We start from the raw sequence: 23539 nt of genomic DNA on the forward strand, positions 1-23539 counted from the left end.
TCCTCACTTCCAGTTCTAAAAACATAAAGGGAAAAAGTCATGTGTGCCTTGTTAGATTTTTACCTTCAGGGAGAACAGGCACCACAGTTACATACAGGACAAGCTATTCTCTCTCAAAGTCCCCTGACTCATGTTTTAGCCAGTGGGCCTTCATCTCCTCAGTCCATGAAAAATACTTATTTGACAGGAACTTTGTGGGGTTTAGAGCAATGTATGTGGGTTGTTTTTGTTTTTGTTTGAGACAGGGTCTGTATATAGTCCTAGCCATTCTGTAACTCACTGTATAGATCAGACTGTAACTCACAAATCCTCCTGCTTCTGCTTCCCAAGTGCTGGGACTAAAGGTGTATACCACCTTAGGTAATGGAGTCATGGAAGGAGTGAATCCTTTAGCCATGTTTCTTCAGTCCGAAATCTTTTTTTTTTCAAAGATTTTATTTATTATGTATACAATATTGTGCTTCCATGTATATCTGCACACCAGAAGAGGGCACCAGATCTCATAGCGGATGATTGTGAGCCACCATGTGGTTGCTGGGAATTGAACTCAGGACCTCTGGAAGAGCAGTCAGTGCTCTTAACCTCTGAGCCATCTCTCCAGCCCCCAGTCCGAACTCTTATCACCCATTTTACCTGTATTTCTTAAAGATTTTAGAAGGGGCAGAGATAGAAAATTCCCAGAGGCTGGAGAGATGGCTCAACAGAGTGCCGTGGCTCTGCCAGAGGCCTGAATATCAGTTCCCAGCATTCACATCAGGTGGCTCACAAATGTCTGTAACTCAAGCTCCAGGAGATTCAAGGGCACCTGCATATATAAAGCATTCCAATTCATATTGTCATTCTATCATCACCCACCCACCCACCCATCCATCCATCCATCCCTGCCTCTCTCAAAGCACATTTAAAAATTATTTTATTTTTTGATGTGTATGGATATTTTATCTTCATATATATCAGAACCATGTTTTTTAAAGAAGAAATTCCCATGGTTTGAGCTAGTGTAAGAATCCTTTTGTTTCGGAAGATAACTATATTTAAAGATATTATAGCAAAAATCCTCCTTACTTAAGTTTTCCTTCATTATGGAGGCAGGCAAGGTGTGGTGACACATTCCTGTGTGTTTACATCATTGCTTTTATGTTTGGCTATGAACTAGGTTGTGTTATGACAAAGCAACTTTAAAACAAAGAAAAGTGGTCTTGTGATGACTCAGCCAGTAAAGGTGCCTGCCACCAAATCAGATTACTTGTATTGTATCCCTCTGGCAACTTGTCCTCTGACTGCCACACTCGGGCCATGGCATACATGCTAGAACACACACCCTTAATGAAATAAAAAAATATGTAAAAACAGTTTTTAAAAGGCAAAGTATTCAGCCAGGAAGTGGTGGCGCACACCTTTAATACCAGCACTCTGGAGGCAGAGGCAAGTATATCTCTGAGTTTGATGCCAGCCTGGTCTACAGAGTGAGTTCCAAGATAGCCAGGACTACACAGAGAAACCCTGTCTCGAAAAACCCAAAACAAACAAACAAAAATAGCAAAGCATTGATGTTTCTACTAATTGTGTCTATTCATAGCACATACATTGTGAGGGGTTAGTTTTCTTTAGATTAATACAGGTACTGTTTATTAATCACAATGATTAATGTAAAAATCATCTCAGTAAGTGTTTCCTTCTCCTCCTCCTCTGCAAGCTTGAAGTGTCTGTTCACTTACTTTAGCATAGTGCCTTTGTTGCTCATCGATACTTTTAGACATTCCTGTGCACCTAAAATATAAATGTCCAAAACATAAATGGGGTTTACTAACAATTTATCTTATATTCTGAAAGTAGTTTCTTTGGGCTATATGAAGAGGTCAAAAAATGAATAGATTGTTCAATACAGAAATACTGGTGTGTATGACTTCTTTCTTAATGAAATGTTTTGGGGAAAGATGAGTAAGAATCCTGTGTGGAGGACTGGGGATGTATCTCAGTGGTACAGCAATAGACTAGCATGCTCAAAACCTTAGAACTATCTCTAGTACTGCAATTAAAACCCCAAGTCCCAGTACTTGGAAGGCAGAGGCAGGCAGATCTCTATGAGTTTAAGGCTAGTCTGGTCTACAGAGTGAGTTCTAGGATAGCCTGGGCTAGCAAAAAAACCCTATCTTGAGAAACAAAACAAACAAACCAAAACAGGCTCTAAAGAGATGATCATCAGTTAAGAGCACTGGCTGCTCTTCCAGAGGACCTGCATTTGATTCTCAGCACCCACGGCAGCTCACAACCATCTATAACTCCAGCTCCAGGGAATTTGATGCCCTCTTCTAAGGACTGGAGGTTGGAGCAACCATCCCCCTCTTTTCTTTTGAGAGAGCCTTGGCTGACCTGTAACTCACTATGCAGATCAAGCTGACCTCGATTTTTAGACATCTGCCTGCCTCTGCCTCCTGAGGGGATTACAGATGTGCATCATGCCCATCTTGATGCCTTCTTCTGGGCTCCAGTGACATCAGGCACACACACGTGTGGTAAACAGACATATATGGAGACAAAAGGCCCATACATATAAAAGAAAACACACACACAGGCAATGTGAAGAAAAAAAAAAACTTTCTATGTTCAAACATCAGGTTTCCTGACTGAAGTTATTCATGAGTAGTTGTGAATAAAACAAATAGTCAAGAATTATTCTGTGTACAGAGGGGAATTTACCCCTCTCCCATTCCCCACTCTACCCCCTGCACATGCACGGCCAAACAGATCATTACATCATCACAAGTTCTGCCTTTAGCCTCCAGTTAAATTTCAGTTAGGTCGCGAATAATGAACAGAGGCTTGTCAGTGCTTGTGTGCGTGTGCACTTGCATGTGTGTACTTTTTTCCCAAAACAGAAAGTTTGAAGTTTTGGCACAGAGGTGTGTTGCTGACCCTCCCTGGCCCCTCTGCTTTACCTGTTATCTGGCATGTAATGAGGGAAATCTTGCTCGAAAGTCACAGCTCTCTTGAGGACAGCAGATGCACCACTCAGAACGAAACTAGGTTACTGCTTCTGCAGCGTGCAGTGGTTTGCATCAAAAGCTGTCTTGGTCTTGACTTTGAGATTATCCCTTCTCTTTGAAGTGGTCATATTTTAATTTTAAAGTGTGTCTTAGTCACTGTTCTCTTGCTGTGAAGAGACATCATGACCATGTCAGCTCTTATAAAAGAAAGAATTTAATTGGGGTCTTGCTTACAGTTTCAGAGGTTTAGTCCATTGTCATTTTGGGGGGAAGCATGGTGGCATCCAGGCAGCTCCTGTAGCAGTAGCTGAGAGCTACATCCTGATCCATATGCAGAGAGAGAGTCACACTTGGGCTAGCTAGCTTGGGCTTTTGAAACCTCAAAGCCCACTCCCATGACACACTTCCTCTAATAGTCCACACCTGCTCCCAACTCCTAATCCTTCTAATCCTTTCAAACAGTCCCACTCCCTGTGACTAAGCATTTCAATATATGAGCCTTTGGGGGTCATTTTCATTCAAACCACCACATTCTAATCTTTGGTTCCATAAGCTTGTAGAAATGATGCCAGGACCTGGGGTGCCATCTTGTACCCACACTGGGAACTGGGCAAAGGACAAAGCATGTTTAAGCTGGCATGGCAAAAAATTGGGGACAAAAATGGGTCTTGAATTTTATCACTGAATCAGAGTCGAACCAATCCTCAATAAAGACTTCCAGTTGATGATGAGGGTAAATTTTCCTTAGATTGCTTTAAATTGGATTTCCACAGAGCACTTTGTGCACATGAGGTGACTGTAGTTATAAACTTTTGACAAAGGACTTGATCTTTGATCTCTTGGTTGATTTTCTTCATGCCCATGGCAGCTGTCACTTTTCAGGGATAGTGGTCAATTCTGGCCACCAGGGCATGGCTGTAAGTATGATCGGAGGTGTTTTTCAGTGTTCTTCAAGATGACAACTTTGCATCTGGAGTAGCATCCAGCTAGGACCAGCTCCACTCTCCCTGCTTTCATGGACTTGCCCATGTTGACAGCAAGTAGCCGGCACCCAGCAGAAAGAAAAGGGCACCTTTGAACTGTCAAGTAGTCAGGTGGACAGACAAGTTTTCAAATCAGGGAGAAGTAAAGCTGTGTGTGTATACTGATTGTCTCTGACTTACAATAATTTAAGAATTTTCAGCTTTATTGTGATGACACAAAACTTGTGTTCAACAACCACATATGGAAAAAATTAAAATGCTAGGCTTGGAAGTGCATACCTTTAATCCCAGCACTCAGGAGGCAGAGGCTGGCAAATCTGTGTGAGTTTATATAGACCAGGCTGGCCATAGGGAGTTTCACCTCAGCCAGAACTACATAGAGAGACACCTTGTCTCAAAAAAAAAAAAATAGAAAAATTCTAAAATGTAAAACCACTCTTTATAGACTATAAGGACTTTTGAAGTTGGCCTGAATGCATTTTTGAATTATGATATATGTTTGACTGTGGTTTCGTGATAAAATTCAAGACCCATAGTGGCTCATGCCTTTAGTCCCAGCAGTCAGGATGCAGAGGCAGACATATCTCTGAGTTCAAGGCCAGCCTGGTCTACAAAGCTAGTTTCAGGACAGTCAAGGCTACACAGAGAAACTCTGTAACAACCAAACCCTCCATTTTTCTGTCCCTCTCTACTTTAGTAACCATATCCTTTACTGGCCCCTGGGTGTCTCCGTCTGTTCCTAAGTAGACTGTTCTGTGCTTTATCAAGAGCATGTCCGCTTTCTCTGATCCTCCTCTGTGCATGGAACATCTTTTTTTGTTTTGTTTTGTTTTTCGAGACAGGGTTTCTCTGTGGCTTTGGAGGCTGTCCTGGAACTCGCTCTGGAGACCAGGCTGGTCTCGATCTCACAGAGATCCACCTGCCTCTGCCTCCCGAGTGCTGGGATTAAAGGCGTGCACCACCAATGCCCTGCTTGCATGGAACATCTTTTAAGTTCCTCTGCTTCCAGATCTCTCCATTCTTCAAAACTCAGCCAAGTCCCAGGCTCTTCACACAGCCTTCCATCATGTCCAATTCATTCTTTCACCCTCCTTTAAATAATGTCATTGGCAGTCATGACTTACTTTGTGTATGTAGGGTTTGCTTCCTGACAAATTTTAAGCTTGTGAAAATTAAGATCAATACAGTGGTTGGGTGTGGTGGTGCGCTTTGGAGACAGAGGTAGGTAGGTGTCTCTGAGTTTGAGCTTACCTAGTGTTTATAGGGAGTTTCTGTCTTAAAGATAAATGAATAAATAAATATAGTACTTGTTAGCAGTAATAAGTAAGTAAAATCTTCCTCTTAGACTTTGTGTAAACAGTAGTCAAAGTTTGTACATTCACAAGTGCAGGAATTGAGCAGGAAATACTTGCTGTATAAACCCATCTTATGTAACATGAAAAGTAAAGGGCTCCAGAGACTGGTATTGGGGTTCAAGCTTCAAACTGAAGATCAGAAAAGCAAAACAACTGGTCACTAGCTCTTACTCTACCTCAGACTGTAACCTCTCCTCAGCGTGGCTGGAGAATCCAGATACTTTAGTGTCTTCCTATCCTCAATATGGCTGCAGAACGAATGCCTGATACTGATCTCTGTGAGTTGGAGGCCAGTCTAGTCTACCAAGCAGTTTCAGGCCAAAGCTATACAGAGAAACTTGTCTTGTAAAACGAAAATGAAATTATAGTCCTCTTAGTAAATATGAAGTGGATTAATCCTCATTGAGGATTATTTACATTTTTAGTGAGTTTTTTTCTTCTACATGTTAACCTGGGAGAAATAACTATTCAAATATTCCCCCCATTCAATCTGTTTAATTTTAATTTTAAGTTCTATTTTAGCCAGGTGTGGTGGCGGGCAACTTTAGCCCCATCAGTAGAGAACTGGAGAGACAGAGGCATGCAGATCTCTGAGCTCTGAGTTCTAAGCCAACCTGATCTGCAGAGCAAGTTCCAGGATATCTAGGGCTACCCAGAGAAACCCTGCCTTGGGAAAAAATATTTTAAAAGTTTTAAATTATTACTGTATTATGTGTGTGAGTGTTTTGCCTACATGTATGTTTGTGCATCATGTGAGCGTCTAGTGTCTGGTGAAATTCGGAAGGCTTTGGATCTTGGGAGCTTATGTTTCACATGGCTGTCATCCACTGTGTAGGTGCTGGAACCAAACTCAGGGCTTCTGCAAGAGCAGCCAGTGTAACCGTTGATCTATTTCTCTAGCCCATATTGGTATTTTTTGAGGCAGAGTCTTATTTGGTCCAGGATGGCCTTGAATGCTGTGTAGCCTAGGCTGGCCTTGAATTGCTGATCCTCCTGCCTTTACTTCCTGAAAGTTGAAATTACAAATGTGCCCTGTCATGCCTGGCTCCATTTTTTTGTTTGTTTGTCTTTTTTATTGTTGAGTTGTGAGAGTTCCTTATATGTTCTGGATATCAAACCTGTGATTTATTAATGAGTCCTTCCAATTATATGTGTTGCTTCTATTCTCTTGATAATTGTCCTTTAGTGTACAAACTATTAATTTTAATAAAGTTTAATTTGCAGTTTTCCTTTGGGAGTTTGTAGTTTTTCCTTTTCTTTTGCCTTCCACCACCTCTTCCTCCTTTTTCTTTTTCTCTCTTCCCCTTTTAGTTTGGCTCAGAGTGTGAGGCGATATAGTTCATCATAGTAGGGAAGGCGTTTGAACAGAAGCAAGAGGTAGCTGCCACACTGTCTACAGCCAGGAAGCAGAGAGATGAATGTCTTTGCTCATCTGGTATCCTCCTTTCAGTCCAGGACCACATTCCATAGGATGGTGTCACCCACCTTCCAGACGGATTTCCTTGGAAATGCCCTCAAAGACATAGGTGATTCCCAATGCAGTCAAGTAAAGATTAATTGTCACCCCTTGTTAGTTTGACATCTGAGCACATCACTGTTACGCCATAATTCACCACTCCTCCTCAAAGGTTTATGACTGTCTCGTAATGCAAAGTGCATTTCACTCACCTGTAAAAGTTCCCAAAGTAACAGGAACTGTAATATTGTTCAAAACGGAAGTCCAGACTCTTTTGAGATTCAAATAAACACCTTAATTGTGAGCCTATAAAGTAAAAACCAAGTTATATACTTCCAATATATGAAGGCACAGAGTAAACCTCCCTAAGAAAAAAATCAGACCAAAGCAAAACAGAAACCCAACAGGACACACACACTGTCTGGATTGGGATGGAACCCTGTTGGCTCCAGTAACATTGGGTAGTCCTGGTTTGGAGCTCTGCTGCAGGCAGCACACGTGGCCTTTCCCTGGGTTGGTCCCATTCTGCCGGTGGCTTTCCTAGGTAGCTATCTCACGACCCCAGCATCGCCATTATCCTGCTGTCTCCACTGAAAATTAGGCTTCACTTTCTGTGCAGTTTAATGACTGACCCTAGGAGAGCATTTTCTGGGGTGTTTCCAAAAGTAGAGACTGCTCTGCCGCAGTTCCACCTTTTAGATGATCTGTCCTGGAACAACTTTGCTGTTGTCCCTTTCCAGAGCAGGAGGTTTCTCTTGAGTGGTGCTAATCTCTGTAACAGTTTTTTCTGTACCTGCCTTGTCTATTTCCTTAAAGTCATAGTTCTGTTCAAGTAATACACTAATCATGTTTTTCTGCTTTCTCACTGTAGATATGACTAAGAGAAGTAAGCCATAACTGTGCCAACCTGGATATTTGCTAACTTAACATTTCTTTCTCAAAGCAATTTAGTTCGTTAATTTGAATTCAATCTTACTCAGATTTTTCAGGACATGGGAAGAATGCAGCCAATTCTTTGCCAGAATATAACACAAAAGGCCACTTACCTAGTTCCCCTAGACCAGGCCTTCTTCGTTGGTTGCATTGGCATCAGTTCTGGTTTTCCAAACTCCCCATCAGGCTGTTTACAGAATTCTAGGGTTTCTCGGCCTAAAGGGCCAAACTGCCACATTCCTCTCCCAAGCCAGTTCCCAGGGTCAGTGAATAACAGGTTTATCCCAGCAAAAGTCCCACCTCTCCATAGACATTTTCTTTGTGTCAGTTACTTTTCTCATTGTAGTGACAAAGCAGTGGCTGAAACATCGTAAGGAAGGGAGGTTTATTCTAGCTTAAGTTTGAGGGGAAACAGTTCATGGCATGGAAGGTTTGCTAGCTGGACGATGGGTGGCTAGTCACATGTCAGCAGCTAGGAAGCAGACACAAGCAGAGAGGGAGGGAGGGACGTGAGTGCTGTGCGAGTGTAGGGTGGAGTAGGACAGGGTCTCCTGGAATGCAGGCTGTGTGAACTTGCTTTTAGCCAAGAATAACCTTGAACTGGTCATTCCTACTTTCCGTACGCTGGCCTCTGTCAGTGGCTCTCACTCTGTGTGTACATGCCCATGCATATAGACACTCAGATGGTGGTGGACAGGTGTCCCCATTAACTGCTCTCCACTGTATTTCTGAGACACTGAACCTGGAAATTACTGACTTGGCTACACTGGCTGTCCAGCAAGCACCAGGGTCCTGTCTCTGCATCCCCAGTACTAGAATTATAGACACCTACCACGGTCCCTAGCTTTTTAAACATGGGTGCAGGAACTGAACTTAGATTGAGGCCACTTTAGGCTATATAGTGAGACTGTTTGGCTATCACACATGAAGACCTGAGTTTGGTTCCCAGCACCACATAAAACTGGGAGTGGTAGCACCTGCCAGTAATCCCAGCTCAGAAAATATGGGGGGGATGGGTGTGTGCATGTCAGAAACTCAAGGTGGGAGCTGGAGAAATGGCTCGGGGGTTAAAAGCACTTGCTGCTCTTCCAGAGGACACAGGATCAGTTTCCATCACCCACGTGGTGGCTCACAGCCATCTGTAACTCCAGCCCCAGATGCCCTTTTCTGGCTTCCTCAGGCACCAGTTGTGTTCATAGTACAGAGATAGACAGACAAACACAAACACCCATGCACATAAAATTAATAATTAATAAAGTATTTGTGACTTAATTGTTCAATTTTAATTGAAATATAAAATTGTAGGGCCAGGCATGATGGTACATACTTTTAATCCTAGCACTCTGCAGGCAGAAGCCAGCAGATCTTTTTGAGTTCCAAGCCACTCTGGTCCATAAAGAGAATTCCAGGTCAGCCACGGTCTACATAATGAGACCATTTTTGTTTTGTTTTGTTTTGTTTGTGGTTTTTGTTTTGTTTTTTAAGTAAAGAAGACATTTCTCACTTATTTTCATTCTCTACATAGGTTTTCTTTCATTTTGGTTAGCCATCTTTATTTTATGTGCATTGGTGTTTTGTTTGCATGTATGTCTGTATGAAGGTATTGGATCCTTTGGAACTCGAGTCACAGACTAAGCCCTGCCAAACTACATATATAGGTAAAAATGATTTTGACTTAGGGATTGTCCTTCTGCCCCTTCGTGCTGGGCACACAGGTGGGCAGAGCTACACCATGTTTTCTTCTGGTCCTTGAGAGGTGTTGAATTTTAATAGAGCCTGAACTTTGTCAGATTTTAATAGAAGCTATATCAGTAATACACACAAACTCCTTTCCTTAAAAATAAATAGTTTCTTTGTTTAAAACATACTTCTGCCTACAGATGTTTTGTTTTGTTTTGTTTTGTTTTTTTGTTTTTGATAGGACTGATAGTGGAAAATGCTTTGAACACTCATTGGGATCCTGTAGGTCTCAAAGTGTAGCTTACTTAGTATTTGATTGCATCTTTGGCCCAAGGAGGTTATTTGGTGAAAGTTAAAGTTGCTTAAGCTGGCTGTGTGATGAGTAATACATACTTGGTTTTGTTCTTGTGTGGAAATGTGGAGACTGTTGGTGCTTGCAAGTCATTAGGTAGTACCAAAACAACTCTGCTTTGTCCTCTTCCAACTAGCTTCTTATAACTCCTGTAGTACCTAATAGATAAGCACCTCGGTGTTCAACAAGTGTGTGACAAAGTGCTTTGCATAAATGCAAATCCTTGTGATTATTTTATAAACCAGAGAATTGGCCAAGCTTTACAATTTTGTAATTTGCTGCCTTGGCTCCCATTTTTTTGCATTGGTAAAATGCTAAGGTATAGATTGTTGGTACAGTGTAGGATTGACCGTAACAAAATCAGGTTAGAAATTAACTCTACTTTTTGGTCCCTTGATGAACGTAGTTGGTTACACCTTCTCTTCCCTAATATAATGATTTGTTTTATGTAGAACAAGCCAGAGAGGCCAAAGTGATTCCCATTATGTTAAAGTTACATAGCAGTTTAGCATCAATTGTATTGAACAACTTATTAAGGTTATCTTTAAGAAAAGATAACATAGCAAGATTTCATTTATTTAAGGCAAGTAGAACAGATTTTGTTAAGAAAAAATCTAGGAGTGGTGGCCACACCTTTAATCCCAGCACTTAGGACCAAAGTGGCCCAGTCTTCGTAGTGATTTCCTGGACAGCCAGAACTATGTAGTAAGACCCTTGTCTCAAAAGAAGGGAAAAAATAAGCTTTACTTAATTTTAATTAATTAAAAATTGCAGTAGGTTCCGAAGTAGATAATAGTAAAATTTTTTCCAGTGTTTGTCTATCACATGACAGGCATTCAGTAAACCTGGCTTCCTTCCTTCCTTTTGTCAGTAGCCAGGACAGCTCCTTCAGTGTTACTCATTTGACTTGGCTTATTGGGTGGCTGACCAAACAGCAACATGAGGCATGTTGCAAACAAATTGTATGCCCTTCTGTTGTAGACTATTATTTTAAGGTGTGTTACATTTGTTTATGCTGTGGAACATTTGCTTTAATGATGCAAAGATGTGTTACATTCTTTTATGATGCATTTGTTTAACTCTGTGAAGCTGTGATTCTTTGCCTGTCTGAAACACTTGATAGTCTAATAAAGAGCAGAATGCCTAATAGTGGGGCAGGAGAAAGGATAGGTGGGGCTGGCAGGTAAAGACAATACATAGGAGGAGAAATCTGGGAAGAAGGAGGAGGAACAAGAGAAAGAGAGGAGGACATCAGGGGTCAGCCACCCAGCCACCCAGCTACCCAGTTACCCAGCCAGCTGCGGAGTAACAGTGAAAGTAAGGTATACAGAAATAGAAAGGTAAAAGCCCAGAGACAAAAGGTAGATGGGCTAATTACAGAAAAGATGACTAGAATCAAGCCAAGCTAAGGCTAGGAATTTATAAGAAAGAGTAAGTCTCCATGTCATGATTTGGGGGTGGCACCTCCCCCAAAGAGCAAAGAGTTAAGAGCAAAGAATAAAAACCCAACATTCTGCTGGGCATTGGTGACACATGCCTTTAATCCCAGCACTTGGGAGGCAGAGGCAGGCAGATCTCAAGTTCGAGGCCAGCCTGGTCTCTAGAGCGAGTGCCAGGATAGGCTCCAAAGCTACACAGAGAAACCCTGTCTCGAAAAAACAAACAAACAAAACCAAACAACAACAACAACAAAAAGATACGGCTCCTTTAAGATTTTCTGCTTGATAGTTTGTGCTAAACAGTGAGCCCTTGAGCAGCGAGTATATTAAGTAAAAATGCCTGCCCCAGTGCAGGGCACTAGCATTCCATAGCTGGGAAGTTAAATGCAGTTCCTGGTCATGCACCTCTGACCATGCTTCAAGCTTTAGGCTTGGCTCTCAAGAACCTAGAAGTGGGTAGAGCTAGCTGAGAGAGCCACAGAGGATCCAGGTGTAGCTTAACAGTCTAAAGTTTGCTCATGCAGTCAAAAAAAGGCTAAAAGATACACACAGTAAGAGTCCAGATGGAAGCCGGGCATTGGTAGTGCACGCCTTTAATCCCAGCACTTGGGAGGCAGATTTCTGTGAGTTTGAGACCAGCCTGGTCTATAAGAGCTAGTTCCAGGACAGGCTCCAAAGCTACACAGGGAAACCCTGTCTCCGAAAAACAAAGAAACAAAAAAACAAACAAAAAAAGTCCAGATGGAAAAAAAAAACTTTAAACAGGTCCCAGTGTGTTTTACAATGTGCATAGGCTTAAGAAAGAAAGAAAATATACAGTTATAGAAAGAAATAAATAGTTTTAAAAAATAAAATTCTGTAGAGACAGTAAAAGTAAATAAAAGAAAAAAGCCATGAAAAATGGGAAATACACAGGGAGTCTGGATCCTATATAGTATTATGTTGATTTTGAATTTTTGAATGCTGATAAACAACAGCTGCTAAGAGACGTGGGGTTGAAAGAGGGACTGTTGAAATAAACCAGCCTATATAATTATATATATATATATATACATATATATATATATATATACATACATACATACATACACACACTTTAGAAATGCCTTAACTTTAAAAAGGTTTTTTAAAAAGATGTATTTGTCAAATGAAAGTTAAAAATGCTTTGGAGAAGAGGTTTTGCTTTTATTTCCATAGGAAACAAGAGGCTGTGGATTTGTTCCAAGTTAATATGGATTGGGTTTGATCAAGGGAGACCTCCTAAAACTTGACATGTGTTATCTGTCAACAGAGGTTACCACTGGTCTTCTCAGGACTTGGTCATTATCTCAAATGTCCTGAGGGACCTTAAAGATACTTGGTTCACAGACAGCAGGATTCCATTTGGAGAACAAGATGCCTGCATTCCCCAGAGGGGTGTGGGAGGCTTTTGGTGATTTGGTGGGACCTGGATATTTGTTGTAATTTAGGGAAATGTAGAAATATAGGATAAGAAAACAACTATTAATCTCAGATATTTTGCATTGGCATGGATTTTGGCATATTGATACAAAGTTAAAGTTAATTTTGTTACACTATATATATATGTTTCTACTCTTGTTGGGGTATTATGCTTATGCAGCTCATTTAAAAATGCAATGTATAAATAAATAAACTTGTCATTTAGGTATGTTTTCAAGGTTAAATAGGTATATTTTAGATAGATGATTTTTAAACACTTCAAAGACCTATGGAATATGGCATTTAAAATGCGTTGTTAACTTAGGGCTTTTGCCCTTCTGATTTTTTTTTTTTTTAATGGGTGATTTTGGTTTTCTGAGAACCACATGGACCTGGTGGTTACTAATTCTCAGAATTTTGGCTTCTCCGCAACTGACACATAAAAAAATCACCCAGTAGTAGAGTGATCTACTGAGCTGTGCAACAATGCTTCAACTTTACTCCTGTAGACCTGAAGGCAGTTATATTTACAGTTCATTTGTAACTACTGGAGCCCAGGACATTTTTCTTCTGTGATAGTTGGCTGCTTTATTTCCATGGTCTGCAGTGCTCGTTTGCCACCTTTGTGGGTTCTCACTCTATGCTGAAGGAAACTGCCTGCATGAATCTCTTGAGTGTTCCACGGCCTCTTGTATCATTAGACTGATATCAGTAGTCTGCAGCTTCCAGCATGGCAGACATCATGCAGTAGTAGGTATTTATTCACCAAATATGCTATGTGCTAGGCATTATAGTAAGCTCTGAAGATATCTTGGTGAATTTTACAGGTGGGAGTTGTTGGCTGAATTTAGATTCTGACTGAAAATGGGAACTCATACAGCTTGTAAAATAATACCCATCCCAAACTGTTTGAGGAGTATAACACATCATGGTGTATGGAGTTTTATTTTAATTTTTGTATGTTGTAAGAAATGCATGGCCTAAGAAGGAAATGGTGGTATAATTTTTCCCCTGTTTTCTTTTTCTTTGTAGATAAGATGTTCCAAGTTCCTTGTAGCTCTCTTCGGAAGAAAATCCAGAGTGCTCTCTGCTCTGGCCGTAAGAACAGCCCTGTTTGACTTACACGTTGGTGCTGTGGCACTGGAAGAATTGCACATAGGCTCCAGGAGTTTCTTGTTTTCACTTGAGTGGTTAGTTCTCTGTGGATGGAGAAACACTTGAGTCTTAATTGTTCTGTGTTCAAGGTTTTCTCTATAGTTGGAACTCTATAGTCGGAACTCACTTCCCAATGAGCTACCCAGCCAGTCCTTGTCAGGAGCTGGCTGAGAACTGTGCAGTACATGCCACAGGAATGGCACAGGAGGAGAGCCGTCGGAGTCAGGCGCCACCTGCCTTCTACCGTGGTGCCAGCCAGGAGCTTGACCTGTCCACCAAAGTGTACAAGAGGGAGTCTGGAAGCCCTTATTCTGTGCTAGTGGACACCAAGATGAGCAAACCGCATCTCCACGAGACCGAGGAACAGCCATATTTCAGGGAGACAAGGGCGGTGTCTGATGTGCACACTGTCAAGGAAGACCGGGAGAATTCTGATGACACGGAAGAGGAGGAGGAAGTCTCTTACAAAAGGGAGCAGATCATAGTGGAGGTAAACCTTAATAACCAAACATTAAATGTATCTAAAGGGGAAAAGGGTGTCTCTTCTCAGTCCAAAGAGACTCCTGTTCTTAAGACGAGCAGCGAGGAAGGAGAGGAAGAGAGTGAGGAGGCCACAGATGACAGCAATGACTACGGAGAGAACGAACGGCAGAAGAAAAAGGAGAAGCGCGCGGAGAAAGTCAGGGTTACACAAAGGCGAACCCGAAGAACTGCCTCTGTTGCCGCAGCTGCCACTTCCCCTACACCTCGCACAACTCGAGGCCGGAGGAAGAGTGCAGAGCTACCCAAGCGGAAGAAGCGGGCCACCAAGGAGCCCAAAGCGGCAGTCCAGAAAGCTAAGTGTGAAGAGAAGGAGACCCTGACCTGTGAGAAGTGCCCCAGGGTCTTCAACACTCGCTGGTACCTGGAGAAGCACATGAACGTGACTCACAGGCGCATGCAGATCTGTGACAAATGTGGCAAGAAGTTTGTCCTGGAAAGTGAGCTGTCCCTTCACCAGCAGACAGACTGTGAGAAAAACATTCAGGTAGGTCTCATCACCGAGAGGGCAACCTGGCCAGGATAGAACCTGGCTGTTCAGAGTCATCTGGTGTCTGCCCAAGAGAATAAACACAATAGAGGCTGAAGGGACAGATTTCACCAATGTATCGTTTTAGACGCTGCTGCTTGGGTCTTTTCAAAGCCAAGGCTTAATCTTGTATTTCAAAAGCATTACACTTAACTGACGCTGGACTAGAGGGAACCCAGGTACACTGGAAGGGGGATCTGTTTTAGATGATTGACTGGGATGTAAAGTCAGCGCCGACTTTGCACTGAGAGTCACTGTTGTAGGACCTGTGAGATAATTCGTTCTGGCATCTTCTGTCAAGGTGGCAGATGTTGAGTGAAGGTCAGGAGTAGAGAAAGGTTCCTTTCTATTTAAAGGATGCCAGAGTCTAGTGCAGCTGCTGGGGACAGAAACCATAATGACTCAGACCTGTGGAAATGGAAGATCTCCAGCAGTGAGTCTCCTTTCGCCCGTGGAGAGATGGCAACACTAAATGTGTCAAGAGGCGAGCCCATGGCAATATGCAAACTTTAAACAGAGGCTGAGCTGTTTGAAAATGTTGCTTACCTGACAGTAGGTTACCTAATGTTGCTGTACAGTGTTAACGTGACAAAACCTGGTATTCAAACCAGGCTGGTGTCTTGGAAAGACTGCATTATGACAGGTTGAGAGGTATCGGATGCATTGCAGCTATATCGGTTTGTGCATGTTTGTGTATAAATGTATATTTACACAAGGTAAGTATGTTATGTTTCCATATGTATAGTAATCTACCATTTTGAAGCTAACTTTTTAAAAGATAAATTGTTTTACTTTTGGTTTGGGAACTGCTAATATTGGTGACTACCTTTAATTTTCTCTTTTTGACAATTGTTTTTAAATCAATGACTGAGGTCAGTGCTTTCTCTAAAGAGATTTTTAAAAAATTCACTGGTTTGACTTGTATATCATGATGGGTAATTAATTAAAAGAAGACTCCCCGTGGTGTTCTCCAGCAGGTGCCTGGGCAGGAATTGGTTGCAGGACCAGTTCAACGGAGCATGGTACAGTGCTGCCCCCTAGAGGTTAAACATGGATTTCATAGTGGCTCCTTACTGAAAAGGTGTTGCTCATTCTGTCTCTTGGAGCTGCTTATTTTGTGGGTTTTCTTTTTCCTTTCCTTTTCTTTTCCTTTCCTTCCTTCCTTTCTTTAACTTGAATTTGCTTAAGTTACAGAAAACAACAGTTCTTTTTTATGCTTTTCCTCATTATGGTGTGTTCCCTTTTGTGCCTACTGTTATATGGTTTTGTTGAATGAAAACCTTTCTCATTCCTAGGCTGGTGAGGTGGCTCAACAGTTAGGGGCCACTGCTTTCAGAGGACCTGATTTTGTGCCCAGCATCCACATGGCAGCTCATGACCATCTGTAACTCCAGTTCCAGGGGATCCAACACCTTCTTTGGTCCTCCTTGGGCACCAGACACACATGCAATATACATACATAACAACAGGCAAAACACTCATAAACATAAATAAAAATAAATATTTTTTAGAAAGGAAAACGTTTACATTCCTAAAGAATCTTGTGCTGTGTTTCTTCGTATAGCTCCTAATAATCCTGGCAACCTCATAGTAAGAGAAAATTAACCCTTGCAGAAAAGGTGGTTCACAGGGTGGTCTGTCCTTTTCCAGGGCAGTTTCCAGCCAGCGCCTTGTCTCTGTGTTCTTGGGTTGTTCTCACAGGCAGTGGCAGTGGCATTCAAGGGGCTTTAGTGACTGAGTTCTAAGTTCATTCCTCAGAGCCTGGCACTTGTCAAGAACTGTCTGGTATTGGTTTGTTTATTTAGTTATACTTTATGCCTAATAGTCCAGGGTGCTCATGAGCCATGATTTGAGGAACTAGGCATTATGACATCAGGAGATCTGGAGCTAGGCGAGGGGAGGAAGAGAATGGCCAATGGTTTAGAGTTATATTAGCTTCTGCCAGATGGAAATGGCAATAGTAAATTAGATTTAGGGAAAGTTAGTAAACCTTGAGCATTTGTTACAGAATCTTTCAAATGTGTTTTCTAATGCAGAAGGACATTGCTATATAGTCTTCCAATCTATAATGTTCATATATCATGCCTTTATTTGTGCTAATTTTAAACTTGCTTATGTTCTCTGGTAAACACCTCTTCACTGCATGGCACCCTGGGTAGAGACAACTGTGCTTGCTGGTGTATGCCATAGACAGCAAGCCTGAAGACAGCAAGCTAGACACACTCTAGCAGGTGTGCTGGCATATACTTGTGCTCCCCGAACCTAGGAAATAGAGGCAGGATCACGATTTGAGGCTAGCCTTAGCTAAATAGTAAGTTTGAGGCCACCCTGGGCTATATAGTGAGATACCCTATCTCAAAATCAACAACAACAACTATATATAAACACCAAAGTGGATATTCCTCTCATAAGTACAACACTGAAGTGGTAATAGTATTTAGTTCTTTGTGGAACTTTCCACTTCTTTCCTTAGATTCTGCCATTGTTTGCACACTCCTGTGTATCTAAAAGATGGATCTGGGAAAATAGAACATACAGATGTTGGTGTTGGAATATGGACTCCATGGAAGAATAGTTTTTGTCACGATTCTGATGTTGTACCACTAATCTAAAGTAGATCCATTTCATCTGCCAGGAGGCAGGATGGCCTCCCGAAGCCTCGATAAATAAAGACTCTTTCTGTTTGTCCTGCTCAGTGTGTTTCCTGTAACAAATCCTTCAAGAAACTCTGGTCCCTTCATGAACATATCAAGATTGTTCACGGATATGCAGAAAAAAAATTTGCCTGTGAGATTTGTGAGAAGAAGTTCTATACCATGGCTCATGTGCGGAAACACATGGTTGGTAAGTCTGTCTGCCTCTCTGCTTTTTTGCCTGGGGCAGTCTATTGGGCAGGCTATGTATGTAGAGCCACCATACTGCGGTCTGCGGTCAGTTTTCATTCGTTGAGACTAAGTGCAACCTGTCTTAAGCATCACCAAGTTGGATCCAGTCTTCCCGCCCAGAGTTCTCTTCAGCATTGCTGCTTATTTTCTCTTTGGAGCATTACTGTTAAAGTGCACACCTTATGACGTCTGTCTCTTCAGTATGATTTTTTTTTGGTGAAATCATTTTGATTTAAATGTATTCTGTGTTCCAGCACACACAAAAGACATGCCGTTTACATGTGAAACCTGTGGAAAGTCTTTCAAGCGGAGCATGTCACTCAAGGTGCACTCCTTGCAGCATTCTGGAGAGAAACCCTTCAGATGTGAGGTAAGGAACAGGCCACACACAGGCTAGATCCAAAGCTAGGGTTGTGTTGACAGTGCAGCCGTGAGGGTGGAATGCAGAGTGCAAATCACAAGGCTGTGTACCACTGAAGCTCCGGCTGTGCACCAGGTTTTGGTGTTCTCACTGCTAGGAAGAGAAATGTCCTATTAGCACACAGTTGAGTCTTTAGATTAACTTGGGAGTAATGTTCAGTAATTGACTTTTCTTTCTCAGTGATTCAGAGAAGTTGAATATGAGTCAGTGATAATTACATGAGAGAATTTCCCTTGTATTCATAACTCAACTGCAGGAACATAGAAAATCCAAACAGCTGCTATAAGCAGCTTGTGTTTTGAGTATGAAAATAAACCTGTCAGCCTGTGAGGGTGGGCTGGAGTGGTGCTCTGTGCTTGGCACCCAGCACCATCCTCTGTCCATTGCAGAACTGCGATGAGAGGTTCCAGTACAAGTACCAGCTCCGCTCCCACATGAGCATCCACATTGGGCACAAACAGTTTATGTGCCAGTGGTGTGGCAAGGACTTCAACATGAAGCAGTACTTTGATGAACACATGAAGACACACACTGGTAAGGATCTTGGCAAAGGTACAGAGTGCTTGTTGGTAGTCATCTGCGGGTCTGTCTTTAAACCCAAATCATAAATCTGTATTGCTTTCCTGTTTTGTTTTATCTTGAAGTGAAGTCTTGCTGTGCAGCTCAGGCTGGTCTCAGACTCACAGCAATCCTCCTGCCTTGATATCCCAGGTGCTGAGGTCAGAGGTGTACACCACCATGCCTGGCACAGATATGCTTTGTAAGTGAAAATCTCACTTTAAGCCTGAGACATAAAAGTTAATTTATAATACTGAAATTTTCTCTTTTATAACTATTTTTAAAAGAATTACTAATGTGATTGCCTTTTGAGGGTATTTTTGTTTGTTTGTTTTGTATTTTGTTTTTTAAGACAGACTGTCATACTAGGATTACAGGTATGTGCCACCATAACCAATTATAAATGACTTGGTTTTTTTTGTCTTATTTTTGGGGACAGAGTCTCTCTGTAGACCAGACTGGCCTTGTCTCTACCTCTGGAGTACTGGGAGTAAAGGCATGGGGTTCCACACCCATCCCTCTCAATATTCTTAGAGTTGATTGGATTTGATTTACCAAAATTCAGTACCATTCAAGAAAACATCCACTAAAATGGAATTAAATGCATTTTAACCCTCTATGGATATGGATATGGATATATGCTCCATAGCATTGATAAAAATCCTTTTTTTTTTTTCTTTTTTGTTTTTTTATTTTTTGAGACAGGGTTTCTCTCTGTAGCTTTGGCTGTCCTGTCTAGACCAGGCTGGCCTCAAACTCAGAGATCCACCTGCCTCTGCTTCCTGAGTGTTGGGATTAAAGGCTTTTGCCACCACCACCTGGTGGTAAGAATCTTATAAGCATTTAATTATCCAGCTTCCGGAGACCTGGTTAAAATATTAGCTCCTTTTACAAACACTAGCACTGTCCACAGCTGACTTTGAAATTCCACCAACTGAACTGTATCTGAAGCCCCCAAAATTTTATTTTGTGGTTATAGTTATTGCATAAAATTTTATGATCAGTCAGGCGATGGTGGCGCACAACTTTAATCCCAGCACTCGGGAGTCAGAGGCAGGCGGATCTCTGTGAGTTCGAGGCCAGCCTGGTCTCCAGAGCCAGTGCCAGGATAGGCTCCAAAGCTACACAGAGAAACCCTGTCTTGGGGAAAAAAAAAATTATGATCAGTATTGCTTGGCCAGTAGGCAAGAAATGTTTCTTCCAGAATAATACAGTTCATTTAGATTTTTCTCTTTCTCATTATCAGAGTAACACATACTCTGATTTGGCCAAAATGATGACTCATGACTTTAATCCCAGCACTTGAGAATCAGAGGCAGGTGGATCTCTGTGAGTTCAAGGCCAGCTCACTCAACATAACATGCTCTGAAAATTAGGAACTAAATAAATTAGAAAGAGCACTAATATTTAACCAAATAATAACATTTTGGCTAATTTAACCTATTTTATAATTATTATTTTTTTGTGGGGGGGGAGGGTTTCTCTGTGTAGACCTGGCTGTTATGGAACTTACTCTATAGACCAGGCTGGCCTCAAAAACAGAGATTTTCCTGCCTCTACCTCCCAAGTGCTGGTACTAAAGGCATGTGCCACCAATACCTCGATCCTCTTCTATTTTATTTTATTTTTTTATTTTTTATTTTTTTGGTTTTTCGAGACAGAGTTTCTCTGTGTAGCTTTGGAGCCTATCCTGGCACTCGCTCTGGAGACCAGGCTGGCCTTGAACTCACAGAGATCCACCTGCCTCTGCCTCTGCCTCCCGAGTGCTGGGATTAAAGGCGTGCACCACCAACGCCCAGCCCTTATTTTATTTTTTTAGGAATTATTTATTGTTTTTATTTTATGTGTACAAAGGCATGCACCACCAACACCCGGCCCTTATTTTATTTTTTTAAGAATTATTTATTATTTTTATTTTACGTGTACGAGTGTTTTGACTACATGTATGTATATGCACTGAATGTGTGCCTGGTGCCCTTGGAGGCCAGAAGAGGGTGCTAGATCATCTGGAACTGGAATTAAGGATGATTGTAAACTCATTTGGGCACTGGGAACTCAACCTGGGTTCTCAGCAGAAACCAAGTGCTCTTAACCACCAAGTCATCTCTCCAGCCCAGGATTTAATATATTTAAAAATAATTTTTCCAAGAGTATAGCCAGTGATATAGCATGTGCTTAGCAGGTGCAGACTTAATAACCAGCACCACAGACAAAACAACTTTCAGCTCTTAACATGGTCTAGGCCAGCACTACAGTGCCTACAGTGTCTTTGCAAATGGTAATACGGCTGGGTCCTTATACTCTATCATAACCTGCTTTAATTTATTTATTTTTAGATTAATTAATTTTATATGTATTACTATTTTGCTTGCATGTTATATGTGCACTGTGTGCATGCCTGATGTCTTTGGAGGAGCCGGTATTGAATCCCCTGGAACTGGCGTTCCATATGGTTGTGAGCCACCATGTGGTGCTGGAAATCACACCCAGTTGTCTGGAAGAGTCATTGCTCCAGCACCCTGAAACGTGATTTTTAACCTACTTTATCATATACCATATTATTATCAGCAGTATAATTTTAATGGCAATATAATAGTCCTTCTTGAAAGTTTGCTATGAAAGTAGCCATCATTTATGTACAGGTAAATACCACTGTAATGAATAACATCGTTAATATAGCCACAGTTATTTACTTAGGGTAAAGCTCTGGGGATGAGGTTAACAGGGCCAAGAGACGTGAACATTTCTCACCTGGTGGTGTGTATTACAAAGTTACCTTCCTCATCTGTCTCACCACGTGTGCATGAAAACCACTTCTCCAACCGAAGAGCTAGGGCGCCCCTTCTGCCTTGATAAGTGAGAAATGGTTTCTTGTATTAATTTGTACTTGTAACTACTAAATAAGATTGAATTTTTTTCACTTGTTTATCAAGTAGTAGTATCTTTTCTGAATTGCTTGTGCCTTTTGTGTTCCTCTTTCTTACTGTTGACAGTAGGTCTTGACATGTGAAGTATATTAGACTTTGTTTAAACATCAGTATTGGAGTACGTCCCATCCTGGCTTTCATCTGCCTTTCAGTATTGTTTGTAATGCTAAAGCTGGTGGGTCTTCACTAACCTCACTAGCAGAACTGTTTGATGGCATTAAATAATGACTAGTGCCTGAGAGAGTACAGGATAGGACAAGAGAGAAAGGCTGGAGGAAATGGCATTTGTAGGTAGCTGTCTGTTTGGGTAGAATCACACCCATTGTGGGAATTGGCATTGATTTACTTCTTTGCAGTTAAAATAAGGCAGATCTTACCTGGGAAGCTGGCCACCATCAGGCAGGTTCCTAGTATAGTCTGGGCTCAGGGTAAGTTCAAAGCAGAATGTTTGTTGATTGCCCTCCTACCACGTGCACAAAGACACAAGGGCGAATGAAGACCTGGTCCCTGCCCTGTAGGAACAGTCCACGGGATGACAACAGTGATAGTGACAGTGACGGAGGCTGAAGCACTCTGGCACCTGTGTGCTGGATGCTCCTCTGAGCACCAGCTTGTGTCTATTCCAGTGACCACTTTGGGGGCTGTTATCTTTATTTTCCAAATGAAGAAACTGAGGTTAAAGAGTCAATAATTTGCTCAAGGCAGCCTTTGCTCTCAACTGGGCACTCAATAGTTCTCTTATTATTTAATACGTAGCAAATAATAAAACAGGGTATATTGGACATTAAAAACGTAGGAAGCAGCCGCGTGGTGGTGGTGAACGCCTTTAATCCCAGTACTCAGGAAGCAGAGGCAGGCTGATCTCTGTGAGCTCGAGGCCAGTCTGGTCTACAAAGCTACATAGAGAAACCCTGTCTCAAAACACACCACACACACACACACACACACACACACACACACACACACACACACACCCCCCCCCAAGAAAACAAAAATTAAAGGATCACCATGGGGTCCAGTTCTTGGACTCTAGGATTTGTTCACTGTAATCAGCATTGTTCACTGTAATCACTCAAGATCAGAGGTTCTTAGATGTGCTACCTGGTCCTGATGATGTCAAATTGCTTGTTTATTATTTATGAATGGCAAGTAATTTGGAAGGCTTCTTATTATTATTATTATTATATGCATACGGATGTTTTGCCTGCATGTGTATCTGTGTATCATGCTTGCTTGATAAAGAGGCCAGAAAAGGGTATTGGATCCCCTGGGACTAGAGTTGTGAGCTACCATGTGGGTGCTGAGAATTGAACCCAGGTCCTCTGGAAGAGCAGTCACTGGTCTTAACCATGTGCCATCTCTCAGCCCAGGTCTTTTTTGTTTGTTTGTTTCTGTCCTAGGGATTGAACTTTAGGGTCTCAACATGTGCTAGTCAAGTTCTCTACTGCAGAGCTACATCTTCAGCCCAGGCCAGAACTGTTAATGCCTTTTGGTCAACATTGTTTGCCTAAACTAAACTCTATCTTAGAAGCTGAATTATGAGAAGATTGCCAGGGATAGAGAATTAGCAAAAGAAGGTAATGTAATGATCTAAATGGTGATCGACATACTGCATTGAATCCAGGTTGCCATCAGTTGTAAAATTAATTAATTAATTTATATGCTGCTGAGAAAAAAAAAATGTTACGAATTAGACAGTGAAATGCCATTGAATATAAGGTAAATGATAGTTTCAGAGGCATTAAAATGTGGGGAGAAATCTGTCTTTATTTATTTATTTTATTTATTTATTTTGGCTTTTCAAGGCAGGGTTTCTCTGTAGCTTTGGAGGCTGTCCTGGAACTAGCTTTTGTGGACCAGGCTGGTCTTGAACTCAACAGAGATCCGCCTTCGTCTGCC

The 23539-nt window shown here is 41.7% G+C and overlaps 1 protein-coding gene across 3 annotated transcripts in view; it reads left to right on the top strand.

Moving 5' to 3' along the window:
- Positions 1–23539, top strand: part of Znf652 (zinc finger protein 652) — a 59843-nt gene that overhangs the window by 23592 nt on the left and 12712 nt on the right. For all 3 annotated transcript variants that reach the window (XM_027424263.2, XM_027424264.2, XM_027424262.2), the window contains 4 exons: positions 13658–14807; positions 17546–17693; positions 17989–18104; positions 18545–18689. In XM_027424263.2, coding sequence (XP_027280064.1) covers positions 13914–14807; positions 17546–17693; positions 17989–18104; positions 18545–18689 — 1303 coding nt within the window. In that variant the 5' untranslated portion in view covers positions 13658–13913. The remainder of the gene's footprint in view (positions 1–13657; positions 14808–17545; positions 17694–17988; positions 18105–18544; positions 18690–23539) is intronic.

This window comes from Cricetulus griseus, chromosome 7 (genome assembly GCF_003668045.3).
Source record: "Cricetulus griseus strain 17A/GY chromosome 7, alternate assembly CriGri-PICRH-1.0, whole genome shotgun sequence".
Classification (NCBI taxonomy): Eukaryota; Metazoa; Chordata; class Mammalia; order Rodentia; family Cricetidae; genus Cricetulus; species Cricetulus griseus.